This window comes from Erinaceus europaeus, chromosome 11, assembly GCF_950295315.1.
Source record: "Erinaceus europaeus chromosome 11, mEriEur2.1, whole genome shotgun sequence".
NCBI classification, from domain to species: domain Eukaryota; kingdom Metazoa; phylum Chordata; class Mammalia; order Eulipotyphla; family Erinaceidae; genus Erinaceus; species Erinaceus europaeus.
This window is the reverse complement of record NC_080172.1, coordinates 45,579,692-45,599,441: the sequence shown is the minus strand read 5'-3', so window position 1 is coordinate 45,599,441 and position 19,750 is coordinate 45,579,692. Positions and strand designations below refer to the sequence as shown.

At 47.1% G+C, this 19,750-nt stretch overlaps 1 protein-coding gene across 4 annotated transcripts in view; it reads left to right on the top strand.

Annotated features, from left to right (window-relative positions):
* KIRREL1 (kirre like nephrin family adhesion molecule 1) overlaps window positions 1–19,002 on the top strand; it is a 118,920-nt gene extending 99,918 nt beyond the window's left edge. For 2 of the 4 annotated variants that reach the window (XM_060201430.1, XM_060201428.1), the window contains 12 exons: window positions 3,774–3,931; window positions 5,280–5,430; window positions 7,006–7,111; window positions 7,245–7,393; window positions 7,542–7,669; window positions 8,288–8,462; window positions 8,539–8,639; window positions 11,640–11,838; window positions 13,063–13,170; window positions 13,331–13,470; window positions 13,935–14,012; window positions 14,219–19,002. In XM_060201430.1, the coding sequence (XP_060057413.1) occupies window positions 3,774–3,931; window positions 5,280–5,430; window positions 7,006–7,111; window positions 7,245–7,393; window positions 7,542–7,669; window positions 8,288–8,462; window positions 8,539–8,639; window positions 11,640–11,838; window positions 13,063–13,170; window positions 13,331–13,470; window positions 13,935–14,012; window positions 14,219–14,695 (1,970 nt within the window). In that variant the 3' untranslated portion in view covers window positions 14,696–19,002. The remainder of the gene's footprint in view (window positions 1–3,773; window positions 3,932–5,279; window positions 5,431–7,005; window positions 7,112–7,244; window positions 7,394–7,541; window positions 7,670–8,287; window positions 8,463–8,538; window positions 8,640–11,639; window positions 11,839–13,062; window positions 13,171–13,330; window positions 13,471–13,934; window positions 14,013–14,218) is intronic. The other 2 variants (XM_007534158.3, XM_060201429.1) reach the window with 2 other exon arrangements.
* Window positions 19,003–19,750: the final 748 nt, after the last annotated feature.

Genomic DNA, 19,750 nt, shown 5'->3' with positions numbered 1-19,750 from the left:
ATGTGGAAACATAGGGCCATGTATGTATGAAGGAACTTCTGCACACAGTGCAGCTCAGTAATGAGACTAGCTCAGATGTCCCCACCCCTCTGCTGCCTCTTGTCAGGCCTCCCTGTGGTCCTCTGGCTCTGACCCTTTCCATTCCCATTTCACCTTGCTTCTGACCCTTTCATTTTTTCCTGTCTCTATTTGACCTGTTCTGCACCTCCTTTTCTCCATCCCTTAACCTGAAGCCTCCCAGAAGGAGGTGGGAAGAGCTGTGGGTGGGAATGGATACAAGTAACTTGCATTTGGGGTGGGGGAAGAGGGGTCAGGTCTCCCTAGTGTAACAAGAAGAGACCCAGATGGAAGTCAGGAGACCTGGGCTACTTTGACACCATGACCCTGAAAACATCATGGCTTTCAAACATCAGTTATCTCATTAGTAACACTGACATGGTGCCAGTCTGGTGTTAGCAGCTGTTTCCTTCAGAGAGTAGTGTTTTTTGGTTTTTTTTTTGGGGGGGTTGTATAACTTCTGAAGGTCTGAGCAAATGGGAGTATCAAAATAAGTAGGAACTGAGGGACCTAATAGCTAATGTCTTTTTTAAGAAATTCAATTTCATGGCTGGTGGATGCCTGACTTTTCCTTCCTGGGGGCAACAGAATGGAGGAACAGACCAAGAGCAGAATGGAGGTTAGGGAGCAAGACTCAGTCTAACACCAGGGTGGCCTTAATCAATATTACCTTCCATCCCTCTGTGTGACTGTGAGTGCCCTGCCTTACCAGTCATTTCAGTGTAACTATGAAATCCTTAGAAGAGCTTTACTCTTTTTGCTTCCTCTCTCTTTTCTGTATCCTGTTACTTCTGTAAAGAAATCCTATCCTAACTCAGCCCTTAGTATTACAGAAACAAAGGTTTATAATGGCATCAGTGGCTCAGTGCAATCAAGAAAGACTTTCTGGAAGAGAAAAGTGTCAGTGGGATCTCTAGATAGAAAAGTGCATTGTCAAAAAGCTGATGAACCACCATTGAGGGAGAGTCTCACAAGTGAAGGAAGCCACTGGCTTGTCTTTCAATACCAACAGTGTGGTCCTTCAGAACCAGTGTGGGTAGATGGGAGGAACATGGGGAAGACACATGGAAGTTTCCTCCCCTCATCCCTCTCCTTGTTTCTTGAACTTCAAACTCCCTAACACTTGTAGCCACAGGCAGGCAGTTAGAGGGCCTACTTGAATACAACCTTTCATGGCAGCCCATGAGCCCAAAGAGTAGCAGGACAGAGTTATCTATCTCACATGCTCCTTCATCACTTTTAGACCACTCAGTCTTTCCTCCTGAGTGGAGGTAAAGGCTCTTCTCCTTCACACTTTTGTTCCCCCTTCAATAGAGCTATGAGAAGCTCCCTTCCATCCATTCTTGGCAGATGCAGACATTATCTAGACCTGCAGACCTGCAGCCCTTTTATCATTTCTTAGTGGTGATGTGCAGTGCAGAGATAGTCTAGCTTACCTCCATGGGTGGTAGGCTGGGCCACCTCCCTGTCCACATTTACTTAATCTCAGTACCTTATCTATGATCTAGGGTTAATAGTATTTACCATAAAAGGACAAATTGAATACACTTTGTGGTGAAGATTAAATGAAATCATATCCATTTGGCACTTTGGCTGACACATGGTAAATGTTCAGTGAACGGAAAAAGTGGTTGTCACTCACATTACACTTTATAGCTGGCTTTACACATTGGATCTTGTTTTACCTTCACAAGAGCAACTCTAGAGAAACAGGATCAGCATGAGCTTTGAAATTTGATAAACAAGGATACTGAAGCCACAGACTCATGTGCATATTGATGTTCAAGACACAAATCACAAAAACTGGTTCATATACATGGACACATGTTATTCAAGTAGACTGAGCTCACACCTCTATAGCTTTCTTTCCCTCTATCCCAAGATTCAGAGAACAGTGGGCAAGTGGCTTGGGAAATTCTAGAGACACATGGACTAATGATGATCTTTTCATAAACATAGGAAAAGGACCAACATTACAGAGTCAGGGAGAGCAGTGGGAACTGAGAGTGTGGGAAAGGGACTGCTCACATCTGATTATGCTGCACCCCTAAGTAGGACCTTAGGGCTTCTGCCCTTCCAGGGCTATTCTCCTGGGTCAGCAAAGCCTGACCTTGGAGGAGCCAGATCACAGCAGGAAATATGGCACTTTTTATTCATCTTCAAACTCACCCCCAAATGTACACCCACCTGGCACTGGAGCCAGTTATACTGGTCAGCAAAGAGAAGCTGGGAAGTTGGAGAAACTGGTAGTCCTTGATCCTCAGGTAAAGCAGACACATTACAGGTCACCTGCACCTTCGGGGCATACAGTGCCCCATCTCACTGCTAGGACCTTAAGCATGATGTCCCTTTTACAGAAACTAAGACTCAGTGTCTTATAGACCCAAGAACACTTGACAAGTAAGAAAAAAAGGATTTTAAACCAGTATAATTCCAACCCATGATTTTTTCACTCTGCATGAAAATGTTGGCGGATTCTGGGATAGGCTGCAAGTGGTTACCTTTTGCCAGGCATCTCAGCATTCACACCACCTCTGGACTCAACAGGGCCACAGAGTCAACACAGAACTCCCAGGAAAGATCCCTTGGGGGCCTTCCCAGTCTTTCCTACCTAAAGCATACAAACCCTTTTCTAGCTTGTTCAAACATCAGGTGGCTCAGAACCATTATAATCAAAATCCTTCTATCTTTTTCTCATCAATCACTTACTCATTAACTCCACTAATATCTCCAAGGACATGTTATTAATCAAGCTGGGGACTGGGCACTGAAACTTTAAGAGAGGAAAAAGAAAGTGGTCCTGTTTCAGGAAGTTGTAGCCTAGCTCTGTATATAGTTAGAAGGATGCAGGATGCAGAGAGGTTCCTCTATTTCCTAATGTTCAATTTCTTCAGCATTTAGCAAAGGTCTAAAATTTTGGCCATGATACTGCAGACTATAAATATGAGTGAGGCAGGGAACCTGATTTTTCAGGGATCCCTTTCATATAGAAAGAGGATCTGGAAAACCATCCTCAGTAAGCCTAATACTAGGTGCTAAGAGCTCAGTGATAAACTGAGAGTACCAAGTGATGGTTGGGTGAAAGAACAGCAGAGCAACAGGTGAGGAAGTACCAATAGAGCTAGAGAGAACATGGACAGCAGACTGAGATACTAAGCATTATGCACAAGGCAGTTGGTAGCCACTGAAGATGTCTGAGCAGGGAAATGTCATGATCTCTGCCGCACTATAGGGAAAAGAAGCTGCCAACATCAGTGATAGGTGGGTTGAGGTAGGAGATAAGGAGCTAAGGTGAGAGGGCTCAAGAGACAAAAGGGAGGGAAGGGGATGAAGGAATGGAAGATGTACAGTTACTCTCCCCTCCCCTGCCCCCAGGGTATGAGCTATACTCTAAGCCTGAGATAGCCCTTTCCTAATTGAAGTCCAAATCCTCATCTCTGTGAGGAAACTCTGAGTAATGACAAGGACTATAGTACCTGAAACTAGGGTCAGCTGGGAAAATAATGCAGGAGGTGGGGGGAGGGGTTTAAATACTAGCTGGGAGACTTAGAATTCACTCAGGAGCAGGGAGGAGTGATTGTAAGTTAAAGTTTAACACACAAATCCACACACACAGACACACACACACACAATGGATGTCTTCCAGAGCAGGGGTTTTCTTGGGTATCAGTGTTTGGCTGCATACTCAACTGATTTGGCTTGGTTTTTCCCTCCAGTCCCCCCAGAAGACATCAAGATTGACGGTGGGCCTGTGATTCTACTGCAGGCAGGCATACCTCACAACCTCACATGCCGGGCCTTCAATGCCAAGCCTGCTGCCACCATCATCTGGTTCCGAGATGGAACACAGCAAGAGGGTGCTGTGGCCAGTACGGTGAGGCCTCACCTGTTCCCCAAGCCACCCTTGGAATCACAGATGTCAGTAAAGGGCCTTAGAGGTTATCTGGTACAATCTTCCCATTATACAGTTGAGAAAGTTGAGTTCCAGAAAAGAGAAATGAATTCACAGATTCATTCAGAATGAAATGAGTAATAGCTGAGTTGACCTTCTGTGTATGTTAAGTTTCTTAATCCTCAAAGGAGTTTCATCAGGTAGGTGTTATAGATATAACAAAGAAGGACATGATTGGTGATCAGAGAGGTTGAGTGATTTGCTCAGGATCACACAGATGGCATTTAGCAAAGTTGGTATTCTTACCTGAGTCAGTCACACTGTGTTTGGCCTCTTCTGAGGGCCACAGCTCTCATGAGTACAATATCTTCATTGGCACAACTACGAGTTTAGAGAATGTATTGTATACATTCTACATGTGAGGATGAAATAAAAACATCAAGTGACTTCTCTAGGATCACAAAGCAAAGTTGACAGTAGACCTCAAATTAGAGTTCAGATGTCCTGTATGAGGTTTCTTCTGTCACCTCTGGGTTTTGTGTGTACTCATCCCTTTGCTAGGTACTATGGAGGCATGTTCACCTGTGAGCATAGTTGGCATCCCCAGAAGGGACTGGCTTAGCTCTGTCCTTGCATGCTGTATAATCTTGGACAGTTCACCATTAGTTTCACCATCTGACAGATGTGAATTTGGCCTAAGGTCCCTATGACCATGTCTGGGGTAGCACTGCGCCAGTGTGAGACTTTGAAGCTGTGAGTCCCTTTTCTGTCCTAGATGTCCAGCAGGAGAGAGTCAACACTGATACATCATTTGGAGGTCAACTCAGGGGCACAGGACCCACAGACTGGGGCCTGCACACTGGGGCAGGCCTGAGGTGGTCAAAGAAGGAAAATTTTCCAGAAGAGAAGGGACTTGATCTGGATCCAGAAAATTCCAAAAATATGAACTAAAACATTTGGGGAAAATATGTCCAGCACAAAAAAATGAACTCTGATATAAGCTATGTTTAGTTAGTAACAATATGTCACTCTTGGTTCATAGTCATAACACAAGTTCCATGTTAATGCATCATGTTAATAAATAAGGTGAAGAAGGAGAATACATTGAAACTCTCTTTTCTATTCAATTTTTGTTAAACTTTAATCACCTCTTTAAAAATAAAATGTCTATTACTTAAAAACCAAAGCAGATTGGAGAAGTGACTGGGCTAGAGAAGAGGGTTTATGACCATCAGGCACAAGTGTGGCGCTGAGAGCCTCACCTATAGCACAAGGGGGGGAGGGCCTTTTAATCTGGTTGTAAATCCCTTATTTGCCTCCTTCCCCCTAGGAACTGTTGAATGATGGGAAGAGAGAGACCACTATCAGCCAGCTGCTCATCAACCCCACGGATCTGGACATTGGGCGTGTCTTTACCTGTCGTAGTGTGAATGAGGCCATCCCAACTGGCAAGGAAACATCCATTGAACTGGACGTGCACCGTGAGTTGGTGGTTCCCAGGAAGGAGTGACCTGGAAGTAGGCGGGCAGGAACATGAGTCTCTTGGAGAAGTAGGATAGAGAGGACTCTTTTCCCTTAAAAGGGATAAACCAGTATGGAATTCTGGGATGGCTTCCTCTCTCCAAAACTCAGTTTCCAGTTCTGTACAGTTGCAGAAATGAAATATGGACCTGCCAAAATTCCAAACCAAAAGTACTTCATAGGGAGTCGGATGGTGGCGCAGTGGGTTAAGTGCATGTGGCACAAAGCACAAGGACTGACGTAAGGATCCCAGTTCGAGTCCCTGGCTCCCCACCTGCAGGGGAGTCGCTTCACAAGTGGTGAAGCAGGTCTGCGGGTGTCTGTCTTTCTCTCTCCCTCTCTGTCTTCCCCTCCTCTCTCCATTTCTGTCTGTCCTATCCAACAACAATGAGGGCAACGAAAGGGAAAATAAATAAATAAATAAATAAATAAATAAATAGAAAATTGAGTTTAAAAAAAGTACTTCATAGTTTTTTTATTTAACCTAATTAGTCTGGCTAGCCTTGTTTCACTGCTTTTTTTTTTTTTTTTTTTTTCTAATTTAGTTATCAGTTAATGAGAGAGAGAGAACCAAAGCATCACTCTGGCTGAGCATCAGATTTTATGCTTGAGACTCCAATGCCCTGTGCCACCTTCCATGACTGCATAAATTTTATGTCTGTGGGTTTGGGGCTTTGCCTAAACACTGCCAAAGGTCTTCTATGGTAAACAACCTAAGCATTACCTTTCTGCAACTGAAAGGTATTCCAAATTCCAGAACATATCTTGTCCCAAAGGTTTCACGTAGTAGCCATGGAGTTGCACCTGCTTCTCAGGGTTGTTGTGAGCATTAGATGAGATAGTATAAGCGTATGTATGCACTGTAGGGAGTTGGGCGGTAGCACAGCAGGTTAACCGCAGGTGGCGCAAAGCGCAAATACCACATAAGGATCCTTGATCGAACCCCCCCCCCCCCCCCCCCCCCCCCCCCCCCGTCTCCCCACCTGCAGGGGAGTCATTTCACTTGCAGTGAAACAGGTTTGCAGGTGTCTATCTTTCTCTAGCCCCCTCTGTTTTCCCCTTCTTTCTCCATTTCTCTCTGTCCTATCCAACAACAATGACAACAGTGATAACTACAACAATAAAACAAGGGCAACAAAAGAGAATAAATATTAAAAGACAAAAAGAGTATGCACTTTGTTTACCTATGAGTGCTCAGTAAATCCACTTGATGGGAGGAAGGCTGGTGTGGGAGGTGCCCCACCCCCACCCTTTAGTGAGCCTTGTGAGCCAACACTGACACCTAGTGGCACCAGTGGGTCCTCACACCCACTGAATAATTTGTCCCATCCCAATCATTGTTCATCCTCACTCTAGCAGGCCCCCTAGAGGCTCTGTGGTGTAAAGTCAAGGAATACTGCTAATTTGTTGGAAGGAGTTCACTACTCACATTCCCAGAAGCACCCTGGAGGTGAGGTCTGAGTGCCAGTGCTAGGGAGAGAAAAAGAAATACGAGGGACAGAAAAGACCCTGACTACTTATCTCCTGTTTTGCAGACCCTCCTACAGTGACCTTGTCCATTGAGCCCCAGACGGTGCAGGAGGGTGAGCGTGTGGTCTTTACATGCCAGGCTACAGCCAATCCTGAGATCCTGGGCTACAGGTGCAAGGGGCTGGGACTGGGGTCATCTGAGAGTACAGGGAGAGGCTCTGATGCCAGTTGTGGTAGGGGTTGGGGAGGGCGATGCAATTTGAGGGTTCTAAGCCCTGATCTTTTACGGTCACCTCCTGCCTAGGTGGGCAAAGGGAGGATTCCTAATTGAAGATGCCCATGAGAGTCGCTACGAGACCAATGTTGATTATTCCTTCTTCACGGAGCCCGTGTCCTGTGAGGTTCACAACAAAGTGGGGAGTACCAATGTCAGCACGCTGGTCAATGTTCACTGTGAGTAACTCCCAGGGCAGGAACAGGGACAAGACAAAGTTTGGATGCAGTGGGGGAAGGCTCTTGCAGCTGGAGGATATGGGGAACCCCAGAAGGAAGTGATATTAGTGAGATGGAGACCCCAACTACTTGCTCCTTCCCCCTTTAGTTGCCCCCCGCATTGTCATCGACCCCAAGCCCACGACCACAGACATTGGCTCTGATGTGACCCTCACCTGTGTCTGGGTGGGGAATCCCCCCCTCACTCTCACCTGGACTAAAAAGGACTCAAACATGGTAAGATGCTTCTGCCTTTCCTGCATGCTGGAAGAATGGGCATAGCTGGGGTGGTGGCAGGAAGAGAGCCTCCACATGATTCTTCAAGGTGAATGTGGGCTATTTCTCAGAATTGGAGGGGGAAAGTGCTTACAGTCTTACCTCCTTACAGGACAGCTGTCCAGTTTTCAGTGGCTGGAAGGTGGGGGGGGGGAGTTGGTACTGCTGTCCTACAGGTAGGAGTAGGGGGTAGACAGTCTGGTCCCTTAGTTTCCCCTAGAAATCAGTATAGTGGGTCGCTCAGCAGTGATGAGTGGGTTCTAAATCATTGCACAGACCTTACTTAGACAGTTTGGGCCAAAGTTGCAAGAAGAGGAATATGAAATGTAAACTTTCTGACTTATTTGGCAAGAAGAGTTCTTAAACAGATCATCTCCAGCAGAGGCTGTCCTCTGTTCACTCACTTCAGCCTCGATTGCCTCTCTGGCAGCCACCAGCTCTGCCCACTCTTAAAGAGAAGCTGTGTTTACATGGGGTTGACCAGACAGACTTGGGATCCTGTTTCCTTTCTGATTTATTTACTCGTGGCCCTTCTTGTTTTCTTCCCATACCTCCACTTCTGGGACTACATGGACCTAGGGGCATAGGCCTCCTGGCTCCCCACCCGAGGCTGCTCTCTCTGCCCAGGTCCTGAGTAATAGCAACCAACTGCTTTTGAAGTCAGTGACCCAGGCAGATGCAGGCACCTACACCTGCAGGGCCATCGTACCTCGGATTGGTGTGGCTGAGCGAGAGGTGCCACTTTATGTGAACGGTGAGTGTCCTGAGAATAGCTGGGTGCTGGGGTGGGGGGGCAGGCTCTCACTAGCCTTGACTTTGTCTTCTTCCAGGGCCTCCCATCATCTCCAGTGAGGCAGTGCAGTATGCTGTGAGGGGTGATGGTGGTAAGGTAGAGTGTTTCATCGGGAGCACGCCGCCTCCAGACCGTATTGTGAGTGCTGGGACTGGTCTGCTCCTCCTGCCTCAGCCTCTTCCTGCTTGACCCTTCTGCTGCTCCATGCCCTCCCTGTCCATACTTGCAGTTCTCAAGTTCTGTCCCTCTGTCCATCCCTGTTCACATAGCACCTCTCTCCTTATAGTAACCCAAAGAAAGTTGGAACTTAACTTTCCTCATCTATTAAATGGGGCAGTGACCTCTCCCTGATATGTCACTGTAGCTGTAGTATGAGCAGCATAGCAAGCTTTCCCTTGCTATACTACTTTATGTCTGTTTGTTTATGATTTTGCCATCAAGGATATTGTTATTAAAGTTTCGGGGGCTCCAGCAGGCCAGGCTAGCTTCGCGGTGGTGAACAGAGACTCTGGGAACACACGGCTGGGCTGAGAAATTGCAGTTTAATCTTTATTCACGAACGGGCAAATCACCACACCATGTGCTTCCCTATCATTCTCCCTGTCGGCAGAGAGAGACCCTTAAACTAACCACCACACAGAACTCTCCTGCATCCTTCTCCTCACACGGAGGCACCAAGAACTCTGGAACTCTATAGGGGTTCCCTTGGGGCGGGGACAAGCGGGCCCGCGAAACTAGCAGGGGCCAAACCAATTTTTCTAGCGGGGGAGAGCTAGACCAAACCAATGTAAAGCATACACAGGATATCACTGTAGCTTGGCACTACATGAATGACCTCCAGCCACCTCTGTTTCCCCCTCCTCCTCCCCTTCCTCCTCCTCCTCCTCTTCGTTTTCTAGCTTAGTAAGGAAATACATATTGGGAGAGGTAAAGGGAGGAGAGACATTGAACCACCACTCCGCCAGTCATGAAGCTTTCTCCCTGCAGGTGTTCCCAGGGCTCAAACCTAGATCTTCGCACATGGTGATATGTGTGCTTTACTGAGTGTGCCACCTGCAAGGCTTATTCACTTTTACTTATTCTTGCTCCTTCTCCTCCATTGTGGCCTTTCCTTTTTTCAGACTCTTGCTCTCTTTCTTCTTGCCTCTCTCTCCCCCACCTGTTCCTGCCATCCTCCTTTCACTCCCACTTTCTCTTCCATCTGTATCCTCTATCAGCCCCTATGGCTCCCTCCTCCCTCCTCTATCATTCCTTTTCTCCCCCACACCATGAGCCATTAACCATCAACCACCTCATCGCATTTAAAGATCATTTGGCTAACTCCAGGGCTGCCTGGGGATACTTAATTAATATGGCTGCCTATGCAGCAGGTGGCTGAGCTCCCAGGGAGCTCTCCTTGCAAAACTTTGAAGTTTGATCCCTGGAACAGAGCCAGTTTTCAGCTGATCCCTTCCCTTGGACTCAGGGATGGGCACTTGGGCTGGGAGGTGAGGCTGGGATGCCTGGGTATGAAGTAACTGTGGTACTAGTGTATGGGTGGGCCACCTAGGCCAAGAGGCAGACTGAGTGGGCAGCTGTGAGCCAGCTTAAAGGGTAGATTAGAGGCTGAAAAGTATTTAGTTAGAATGTCAGATCATCCAAGCTCGAAGAACTTTGAGCATTGTCCGGAGATAACTGGTCCTCTCGTTTCACTAATAAGAAAACTAAGACCCATGACAGGAATGAGGGGGCCACGGGGGTGGGATTTGGGGTCACAGGGACTGGAGGGAAAAGCCAAGTCTAGAGCCTCTGCTTGACTTCTCCCTCATTAACAAGACTTTTGGGAGGACAACCCTGAGGGTTCCCAAATATGGGGTCTTTGAATCAATAGCACCCACATCACTTGAGATCATTATAAAAATAGATTCAGAGGCATGGAGGGGGGCTCAACATTGCACAAATACATTGATTCACGACACCTCTCCCCAACTGCAGGGGGAATGCTTCACAAGAAGTAAAGCAGTTTGCAGATGTCCATTTCTCTTTCCTATTTCCTCCTACTGTCTCAATTTATCTCTGACCTATAGAAAAAAAAATTACCGACTGTCAGGAGTGGTGGATTTGTAGTGCTGGCACCAAGCCCCAGTGATCACCTTGGCGCCAAAAGTAAATATAATAATAATAAAAGATTCTTGGAACAGAAAAATGGCTCACTTGGATAGTGTGTAGTTTTGTCATGTGCAAAACCTAGGTTCCAGCCTGGCCTCAACCACACTGAAAGAAGCTTTGGTTGCTCTCTTTCTCTCCCTCACTCTCTTTCTGCCTTTCTTCCTGTTTCTATATTATATTGTATTTATTTTTTAAATATTTTATTTATTGGATAGAATCAGATAAATCAAGGGAGAAGGGAAAGATAGAAAAGGAAAGAGAAAGTCAGGAGAGATAGCATAAAAGCTATGCAAACAGACTTTCACACCTGAGGCTCCAAGTTCCCAGATTCAGTCCCCACACCACCATAAGCCATAGCTGAGCAGTGCTCTGAGAGAGGGGGCTGGGGGAAGAGAGAATATATGTCAGAAGGGGTCCTGCTCAGACAATGCCACAGACTTCCTGTTGGGCTGGGGTTCTTTGTCCCTGACCTATGTAGGGTACAGGAATCTTTTGCCTGGCTCCTAGATATCAACTAAAGGAGAGGGAAAGAGACAGACACCTGCAGCACTGCTTCACCAATTGCAAAGTTTTCCCCCTGAAGGTGGGGACCAGTAGCTTGAACCTGCATCCTTGTACATTTTAATAAACACTAAACTGGTTCCACTACTGCCTGGTCCCCTATTTCTGTTGTTTGTTTGTTTGTTTGTTTGTTTGTTTGTTTTAAATATTCCCATACTACTGCTTCCCTAGAGTTACATATTTAGGAGCTTAGTTCTGGGAATCTGCATTTTAAAGGCCATTGATAGCCTGCCTGATGCCCAGCCATGGTTGAGAGACCCTGTGTCTGCTAGAGTAGAGATTGAATAGCAGAGATTGATATTAACTGTGATGAGCTGCACCCAGGGCCACATAGGATATGCAAGTAAGGGTGCCCTGTGGAGGTACCTGCCCCCATCCTTACCCACTCTGCTCTCCTCCCACACTGAACCCATCCGCCACCCCCCATAGGCCTGGGCATGGAAAGAGAACTTCCTGGAGGTGGGGACCCTGGAACGTTACACAGTGGAGAGGACCAACTCCGGCAGTGGAGTGCTGTCTACACTCACCATCAACAATGTCATGGAGGCTGACTTCCAGACCCACTACAACTGCACAGCTTGGAATAGCTTTGGGCCTGGAACAGCCATCATCCAGCTGGAAGAGCGAGGTGACTTGCAATGTGTTTGTGTAATAGAGATAGGGTAGCTGCTAACTCCTGTCCCATGGCAGGGCCTTGGGGTGAGTCGGGGAATGGAAGCTGTCTCAGGCCTCCTCACCACAGTTTGGCCTGGATGTATAGCTGGAGAAACATGGCCACTATTTTGCATGCTTATTGAGTATTTGATCTGTGCCAGGGTGTAGGGGCTGCAAGGAGGGAGGAATGCTATTCCCCTCACTGGCTGTGAGGGTTGCATGAGGGAAAATTTATAAATCATGTAGCTGATACCAGGTGCCCAACACTTCTTCAGCAATCCTCAACCTGATAGGTTCCCTCCCTTACATAATTCTAACATGATGAAAGAGGGTGCCTTTAATATTTGAAAGTTCCCAAGTCTGATGAATAAAAGTGTTAGTATGTGTGAGTATATATGTTTGTATTTGGAGAGCTTAGCATTTGACATGAGAAATGGGAGAAATACAATATGAGGGAGAGAATGAGGAGAAAACCAGAGCATCACTCTGGCACATGTGACTTTGGTGACTGAGCTCAGCACCTCCTGCTTCACCCTAACAATTACACCACACAGGACCACCAGATAGAATAAACAGCTGGGAACCACTTCTGTCTTAGTGAAGTATGTCATCTTTGGGGTGGTAAGAAAACAGAGTAGATATGAGTAAGGTTTGACCCTGCAGAGAGAGAGTCTTCAATGGATTAGACCCAAGTTAGGACTGCCAGGAATGGAGAAGAATCTGGAAGCCAGATTCATGATTTTTTTCCTCACATCTGGGGTACAAGGCCACCAAGAAGGACTTTCTGAATCAAAGAAACAGGGAGGTTATATGATGTGGTTGAGGGCTACAGCAAAAGGCTGGAACACAGGAGGCACATAAAGAGTTTGGAGAGAACAGACCTCAAGAAAGAGCATAGTCTAGGAGAGAGAGACCAAGCCTCACAGGAGAGGAACAAAAGGATGGCCAGAGGGCCAGAGCCAGATGTGACCATAACCCTAACTCTAGTCAAGTGGAAGCTTAAGACAAAATCCAAATACAAGGCAGATCTCCCTCTCAAATCCAACTTTAACTCTGCCCGGAGCCTTAACTCTAGCTCTGCCAATAGCTTTGCCAAACTTAACTCTGCACACAAGACAGGATGTCACTGGGTTGGCCTGAGCTCAGATCCCCATGTGACTCCATCCTCACCCCTCCTCTGTTCTTCCCTCTTCTGAAGAGGTGTTACCTGTGGGCATCATTGCTGGTGTCACCATCGGTGCAGGCATCCTGCTTATCTTCTTCTTCATCGCCCTTGTGTTCTTTCTCTACCGGCGTCGCAAAGGCAGTGAGTATAGGTCCTGTACAGGCCACTTCCCCTCCTTCCAGGGCTCTCCAGATGTTATCTGATGGGGGGAGGCAAGGTGCTGGCACTTCACTGCTCAGAAGGTCCAGAAACAGCTACTGTGAGGCTTTCAGGTAGCATCCAAGTTGCTCCTCTGTCCCAGGCCGCAAGGATGTGACCCTGAGGAAGCTGGACATCAAGGTGGAAACAGTGAACCGAGAGCCTCTTACCATGCATTCTGACCGGGAGGATGACACCGCCAGCATCTCCACAGCAACCAGAGTCATGAAGGCCATCTACTCAGTGAGTTTCCTACTCTTCCTTGGTCTACCATCCATGTCACTCTCCAGGAACTATTCCCACTCAGCCCTCTGGAAGCCACTGTCCCTCTCCCCTCCTTCTGTCACAGGTGCAATTTTGTGCACTAACCCCAGCTCCCCAGATCCCCAGGTTAAGTTGTCTTTAGTGGAGTTTGGGCATCTGGAACCCAATTAGCAAGCCCTATCAGGTGAGGATATGGCTCCAGGGAGGGGTAGCAGTAGGCCGAGGCCACACTGCTAAGTCAGCACCAAATATGACTCCAGAAACAGATCTTTGGCCTCCTCCCACCACACCCCAGGTCCTCTTCTGGGACCCTACAAAACTCAAGCCTGCTGGTAGCTCACACTCTTCCCTGCCAGCCATTATTACCTCTAGAAGTGGAACAGGATTGGCTTGGGGTACAGAGCATCTCTGTGCCCTGATGCCCTGCCCTTGCCACCCTGCAGTCCTTCAAGGATGATGTGGACCTGAAGCAGGACCTTCGTTGTGACACCATTGACACACGGGAGGAGTATGAGATGAAGGTGAGGCACCGGGGCACAAGGGCTGGTTGGGAAAATAGGGTGTTAAATGTCCACAGACTGGCTGCAGTGGCAGGTGGGGGCGGACCAGAAGAGGAGATGTATTGACAAGAAATACAGGGCAGAGACAAGGGCGGGGGCCAGATCACTCCTTCCCACCCCCCAGTAGATATGCTATCTCCTCATCCTCTTCTCTTGCCATTTCCCAGGACCCCACCAATGGCTACTACAACGTGCGTGCCCACGAGGACCGCCCATCTTCCAGGGCAGTGCTGTATGCTGACTACCGGGCCCCTGGCCCTGCCCGCTTCGATGGCCGTCCCTCTTCCCGTCTCTCCCATTCCAGTGGCTATGCCCAGCTCAACACCTACAGCCGGGCCCCTGCCTCCGACTACTGCTCTGAGCCCACTCCCTCTGGCCCTGCTGCCCCCACTGGCACTGACACAGCCAGCCAGCTGTCCTACGAAAACTATGAGAAGTTCAACTCCCATCCTTTCCCTGGAGCCACAGGATATCCCACTTATCGACTAGGATACCCACAGGCACCACCCTCTGGCCTGGAGCGGACCCCATATGAGTCCTATGACCCCATTGGCAAGTATGCCACAGCCACCCGCTTCTCTTACACCTCCCAGCACTCAGACTATGGCCAGCGGTTCCAGCAGCGCATGCAGACTCACGTGTAGAGCCAGGCCTTTCTGGGCATCTCTGCGGGCAGAGGAGAGGGCTCTCCCGGCTTTCCCTGATATTCAGGGGCGTTGCTCCATGATGCCACCCTTGACCAGAATTTCTCCCTCCTCCCTCCTCCCACTGCAGCAGGTGGGGAGCAGGTCTCCCGGAAACACCCCATCCCAAGGATGGTGCTGTATGCATGCCCCGCTCCTGGGCCTGCCATACCCTCGTCTTCTGGAGGACTTGTCTCTCCTCACCTACTTTCCTGCCTGACAGAATGATGAGGGAGGTTGGAGGGGACACTTTTTAGCATCATCTTTCTACCCCACCCATTCATTGAACAGAGAGCTATGTGGAGCCATGTGGGCTCCAGCACAGAGAGGTGGAAATAGTACAGCTTCACTCTTTCTCCCCATCTGTGCTGGATCCCCCACATTTTTTCCCACTTTGGTGGGAAAAGAAGATTAGGATACATGTCGCTTCATCAAGACAGTGCTGTGCTGTCTAGAAATTTCCAGATTCCAGGTTTTCTTAGGAAAACTGACTCAAGTCCCCTTTTAAATATAGTAAAATGAAAACTTCATTTGGGAAAGGGGGGGGGGAAGCCTGTAGGGATCTTCCCACCCAAACACAAGTTTGAAGAGAAAGAAAAGTGACTACCCCATTAGAATCCTACCATTATGTCTCAATCTCCATTGAATCCATTTGTATATATGCAAGTGGTGAGATAAACTCTGAGGGCCTTCACGGGCTGGCTCTTGTACCTGCGGTCCTACTCTGGACCCACCAGCTATTCAGAGAGGCTATCTTCCAAGGGGCTTGGGAAATGTTCTCCTTAGATGGGTTTGGATTGGTTAAATTTTTTTTTTGGACCAATCAGATTCCTTCTTCTACTTCTAGTGCCTTGAGTGCCCAGGAGGGCTTTGGTTGACCAGCCCTGTGTGGGCAACCGTGCAGGAATGGGCATGTGAGTCCCCCACCTCCTTCTATGCTGAGGGTTAGAAGAGTGAGAGGGGGCCTAGTCAGAGGAAGATCTGACTGGTTGAGGTGACATAGAAGGGCACTGCAATCTGTCAAGACCCATGCCATCCCCCCATACACAGCCACATATCCACATGTACATTCTACGTGACCTTGACCAAAGAGAGTGCTCCTGTCCTGGCCTCCCCTGTTCAAGAAGCAAAATACGGGACTGACCACTTTTCCCCTTATCTCAAACAGCTCAGCCCCATGATGAAGGGTCTCTAGTGCAATTTCCAGAATGTGTTCTGCTCTTTCTGATGGTCATGCTCACTTTAATGAGTCACATATTCATCAGTCACCAACCATCATCATGTTCTGGGTAGGTGTGGAGGGTGGTATTCCTCACCACCTGCTCAGGTCAAGACCCATTAATACCCCCAGAAGAAAGTAGCCCTTGTTCCAGTCTCCCAGCTGCTCTGAATCCTCAGCCTTCCAAGAGGCAGCACACAGGTTCCTAGCCATATTCTGCCTCTAGGAGCTGACACTTTGCTGTTAAGTCAGTCTGTGTAAACTTGGTGAGAAGGCCTGTTAAAGATGCAGGTTCTTGTGTGGACAAATGTGCATATTCTGATTAGTTTCACAGAAACCTAAAGATGAAGCCATGAGTAGTCCAACATTCAAGGTTAAGGATGGTGGCTTTTGAAATAGGAGTAGTCCTGCACCCAAAACTCATGTTTCCTTGGGCTTTAACCACGTTCTCTCCTTTTAGTTTTCCTTCTGTTTGGTTTTGTGTTGGGGCCATTCTGTTCAAATATCAAAGCAGAGAAGGCTCATTCTCTGTCCTTTAACACACTGTCCAAGCTCTCCTAGGCATCATATGGTGACCAGGCAGCTGCAGCCAGTCTTTCCCCACAACTTGCATGATGGTCTGATCAGAATCTGATGGACTCTGTTTTCTCTACTGTGGATGCCCTTGGACATAGCTTTGTTCTCAGACTGGTATTCTCCAGGGTGGACCTCAGTGCTTCATGTGGTCACCTTAGTGGTCTTTATTGCCTCTGCCTTATTGTCTCTGACAGTAAGAAGAGCCAGGGGCTAGGGGTTAGGTAACCTGGAATCCAGGTCCCATTTCTTGAGTGACCTCTACCTAGTCTTCATTGTCCCTGGTCCTCTAGCTTGTAAAATGAGGGAAAAGGCTGGTGCAGACCTGGAGAGTGATGGAGGCTGGGCTCCATCCAGGGTCACACACATGACTATCAAGTGAGCTATTTTCCCACCCTGGATCTCTGTTCTTGCTCTAGTCATGTATAAGGGGGACTGGGAGGAGGGAGGGTTGACCATCCTGGCAAGAAGTCAGGAACACAGCTGAGAAGAATGAGGAGTGAGGAAGCCAAGTAATTCTCTTCTCTTGAATCTTTCACCTGTGGACTTAATCATCTAGTCACAAGTTTTATCAGTGAGTTTCCACTAAGGATTCTTTATACCCAAACAGCCACCATACTCCGACTCTAAACTTCATTGAAATTGTTTCAGGGAGAACCTTTCTTTGACAGCTGTGTAGCTGGTCCTCTCCATCCAAAACCCTGGCACCTTTGCAAAAGTGTTTGTATTGGGAACAAACATGGTGAGTCTCCCTTTGTGTGCCCAAGTTCCAGGCAACTTCCCTCTTCTCTGGGCAGGTGGAGAGTGAAAGGAGCAACTCTTCACCCTACTTCCAGGAGCACTGGCCTGGCCTGGGAAGTTGCTACCTAAGCTCAGCCTGCAGGCTAAGTTGTCTTGAGCTGGAGGGCAGGGGCAGTGCAACCACTTCTCTGAAAAAGGGCAGTTTGTAGGGGAATACAGATCTGGATTGCAGAAAGGCCCTTGTGATACTATGAGTCAGTCTTTCTAGAGTGTCAGCCTGTAGGACCCCTCTGAATCCAGCCATTGAGACTGGAAGAGTCAAAATCCAAATTAAGTCAAAATGCATGATGACCAGAGACCAAGCAAGCAGCATGGTAACAACATGAGAATGCTTGTCCGGCTGCATCCCTCAATAGATGTGGAACTGCCTCCTTCTGTCCTGGGGTGTCTGTCTTCATTATCCAGTGGGTCTGTTTCAGCAGTGTAGAAATACTAGTTGGGAAAAAGGCCATGATAAAGTACTGTCCTATTTGTACTTCTATGAAAACCTCCACCTCACTCAGCAGTAGGGATAGCTGTCCCCACAATTACACTCCCAAGGTCAGTACAACCTTAGAAACCCTGGCTTCATCGCTGAGTGCTGTGTTCTGAGCCAAGGCACTGCTCTCCCTCAACAGGCCCATCTATGAGTTGAGGGAGAGGCACTAGCAATGCTGCTGATCCTGTGGGACCAGGAGGAGGTGATAATGCAGCACTGAAGTATACAGGCCAAGAGATGTGACTGGGAGCATTTGTTTTGTGAAGAGGCAATAAAGTCAGCACTCAAATATGCCATTCCTTTCTCCCCCCCCCCCCCCCATTTGCCTATGCTCACAATAATGTAGAGGTGGTTGAGGTGAAATGGATTGATCTCATTTTTGTGAGCTTGAGTTGATGTTCTACCTCAAGGTCAACAAAAAAGAGGAAAGACATGAGGCTTGAGTGATTTCTAAAATTTTGGAGTACAGAACCCTGATTTCTTGCATCACTGTGAGGGGCTTCAGGCCCTGTTTTGTTGTTGTTGTTTGTTTGTTTTTCTTTTTTTGAGGTAAAATGCTTCAAAAAGCCCGCAGGTCACAGTGGGTGGTTCTAGCACAAGCCTGCCTTTAGAAATGATAACTCCATTTACAAAGAACTCATTCCTTCCATTCTGTTAATGCTGAATCTGAGGACCATAACCACTGAGCTGTTGGGCTCATCTCTCTACTTCTGGAGAACTCAGATGCTGCCCATAGAACACCCTTAACTGGGCAGAGAACAGCCAAGTTGCCAATACAATCAAACTCTAAACACAATCTTCTTAGCAGTAGTGACCCAGAGATCTGCCTCCAGATTCAACAAGAAATGTCCAAAGCTCTGTGTGGTTACTTTTTCTAGCCCTAACCATTCTTAGCATTTCAAGCTCCATTTCTGGCTCCAATAGAATTTTCTCCACTCAAACCCAAATAAATGGATCCATGATGACAATTAAAAGAAAAAAAAATATATATATATATATATATATTATTTTTGTTAAAACCATCGTAGATTTTTTTAGCAATGTGTATTTGTGCATTCCTCACACTTTTTCCTATTCTGCCTTTTCTCATTTCCTTTTTTTTAAAATATTATGTACTATATTTTCAGTCTTGAACATACTATATATTATATATATTTAATTTTTTTATATATATAAACATAAATGTTTTTAAAAGTACTATGTTTTGTGTCATTTAATTCATGAGCAGTTCTAATACCTAAAAACTTGGCTGATTTGTGGTAAGATGATCCAAATATTGAGAAAACCTAGAAGTTCTGAACGAAGATTGCAAGATTGTTTTCTTGTTTGTTTGGTTGGTTTTTATTTTGTTTTTGTTTTTGTGACTGCTGCAGAACCCTGAGGCCAATTATGGATAAAGCTAGAGACTGTTTGAAACATGTGATAAATCTGATTATGGGGATAGGAAACGGGTAATTGAATCTAGTATCAAGGTCGCAAAATAAGTGGCAATGGGAATAGGGTTGGCTTCATTTATTAAAATGCAGCAGTTTGGGTAAAGATAAAAGACTGGCCAACTCTTTGAACTTGTAGTGAAACATAACAGACAAATGATACACCCAACACCCTACCCAGACATTTTACATTTTCTTGTTTTTATTTATTTATTTATTTATAATGAGGAAATATTGACAAAACCATAGGATAAGAGGGGTACAACTCCACACAATTCCCACTACTGGAACTCTGTATCCTATCCCCTCCCCTGATAGCTTTCCTATTCTTTAACTCTCTGGGAGTGTGGACCCAAGGTCATTGTGGGATGCAGAAGGTGGAAAGTCTGGCTTCTGGAATTGCTTCTCCGCTGAACATGGGTGTTGACTGATTGATCCATACTCCCAGCCTGTCTCTCTCTTTCCCTAGTGGGGTGGGGCTCTGAGGAAACAGAGCTCTAGGACACATTGGT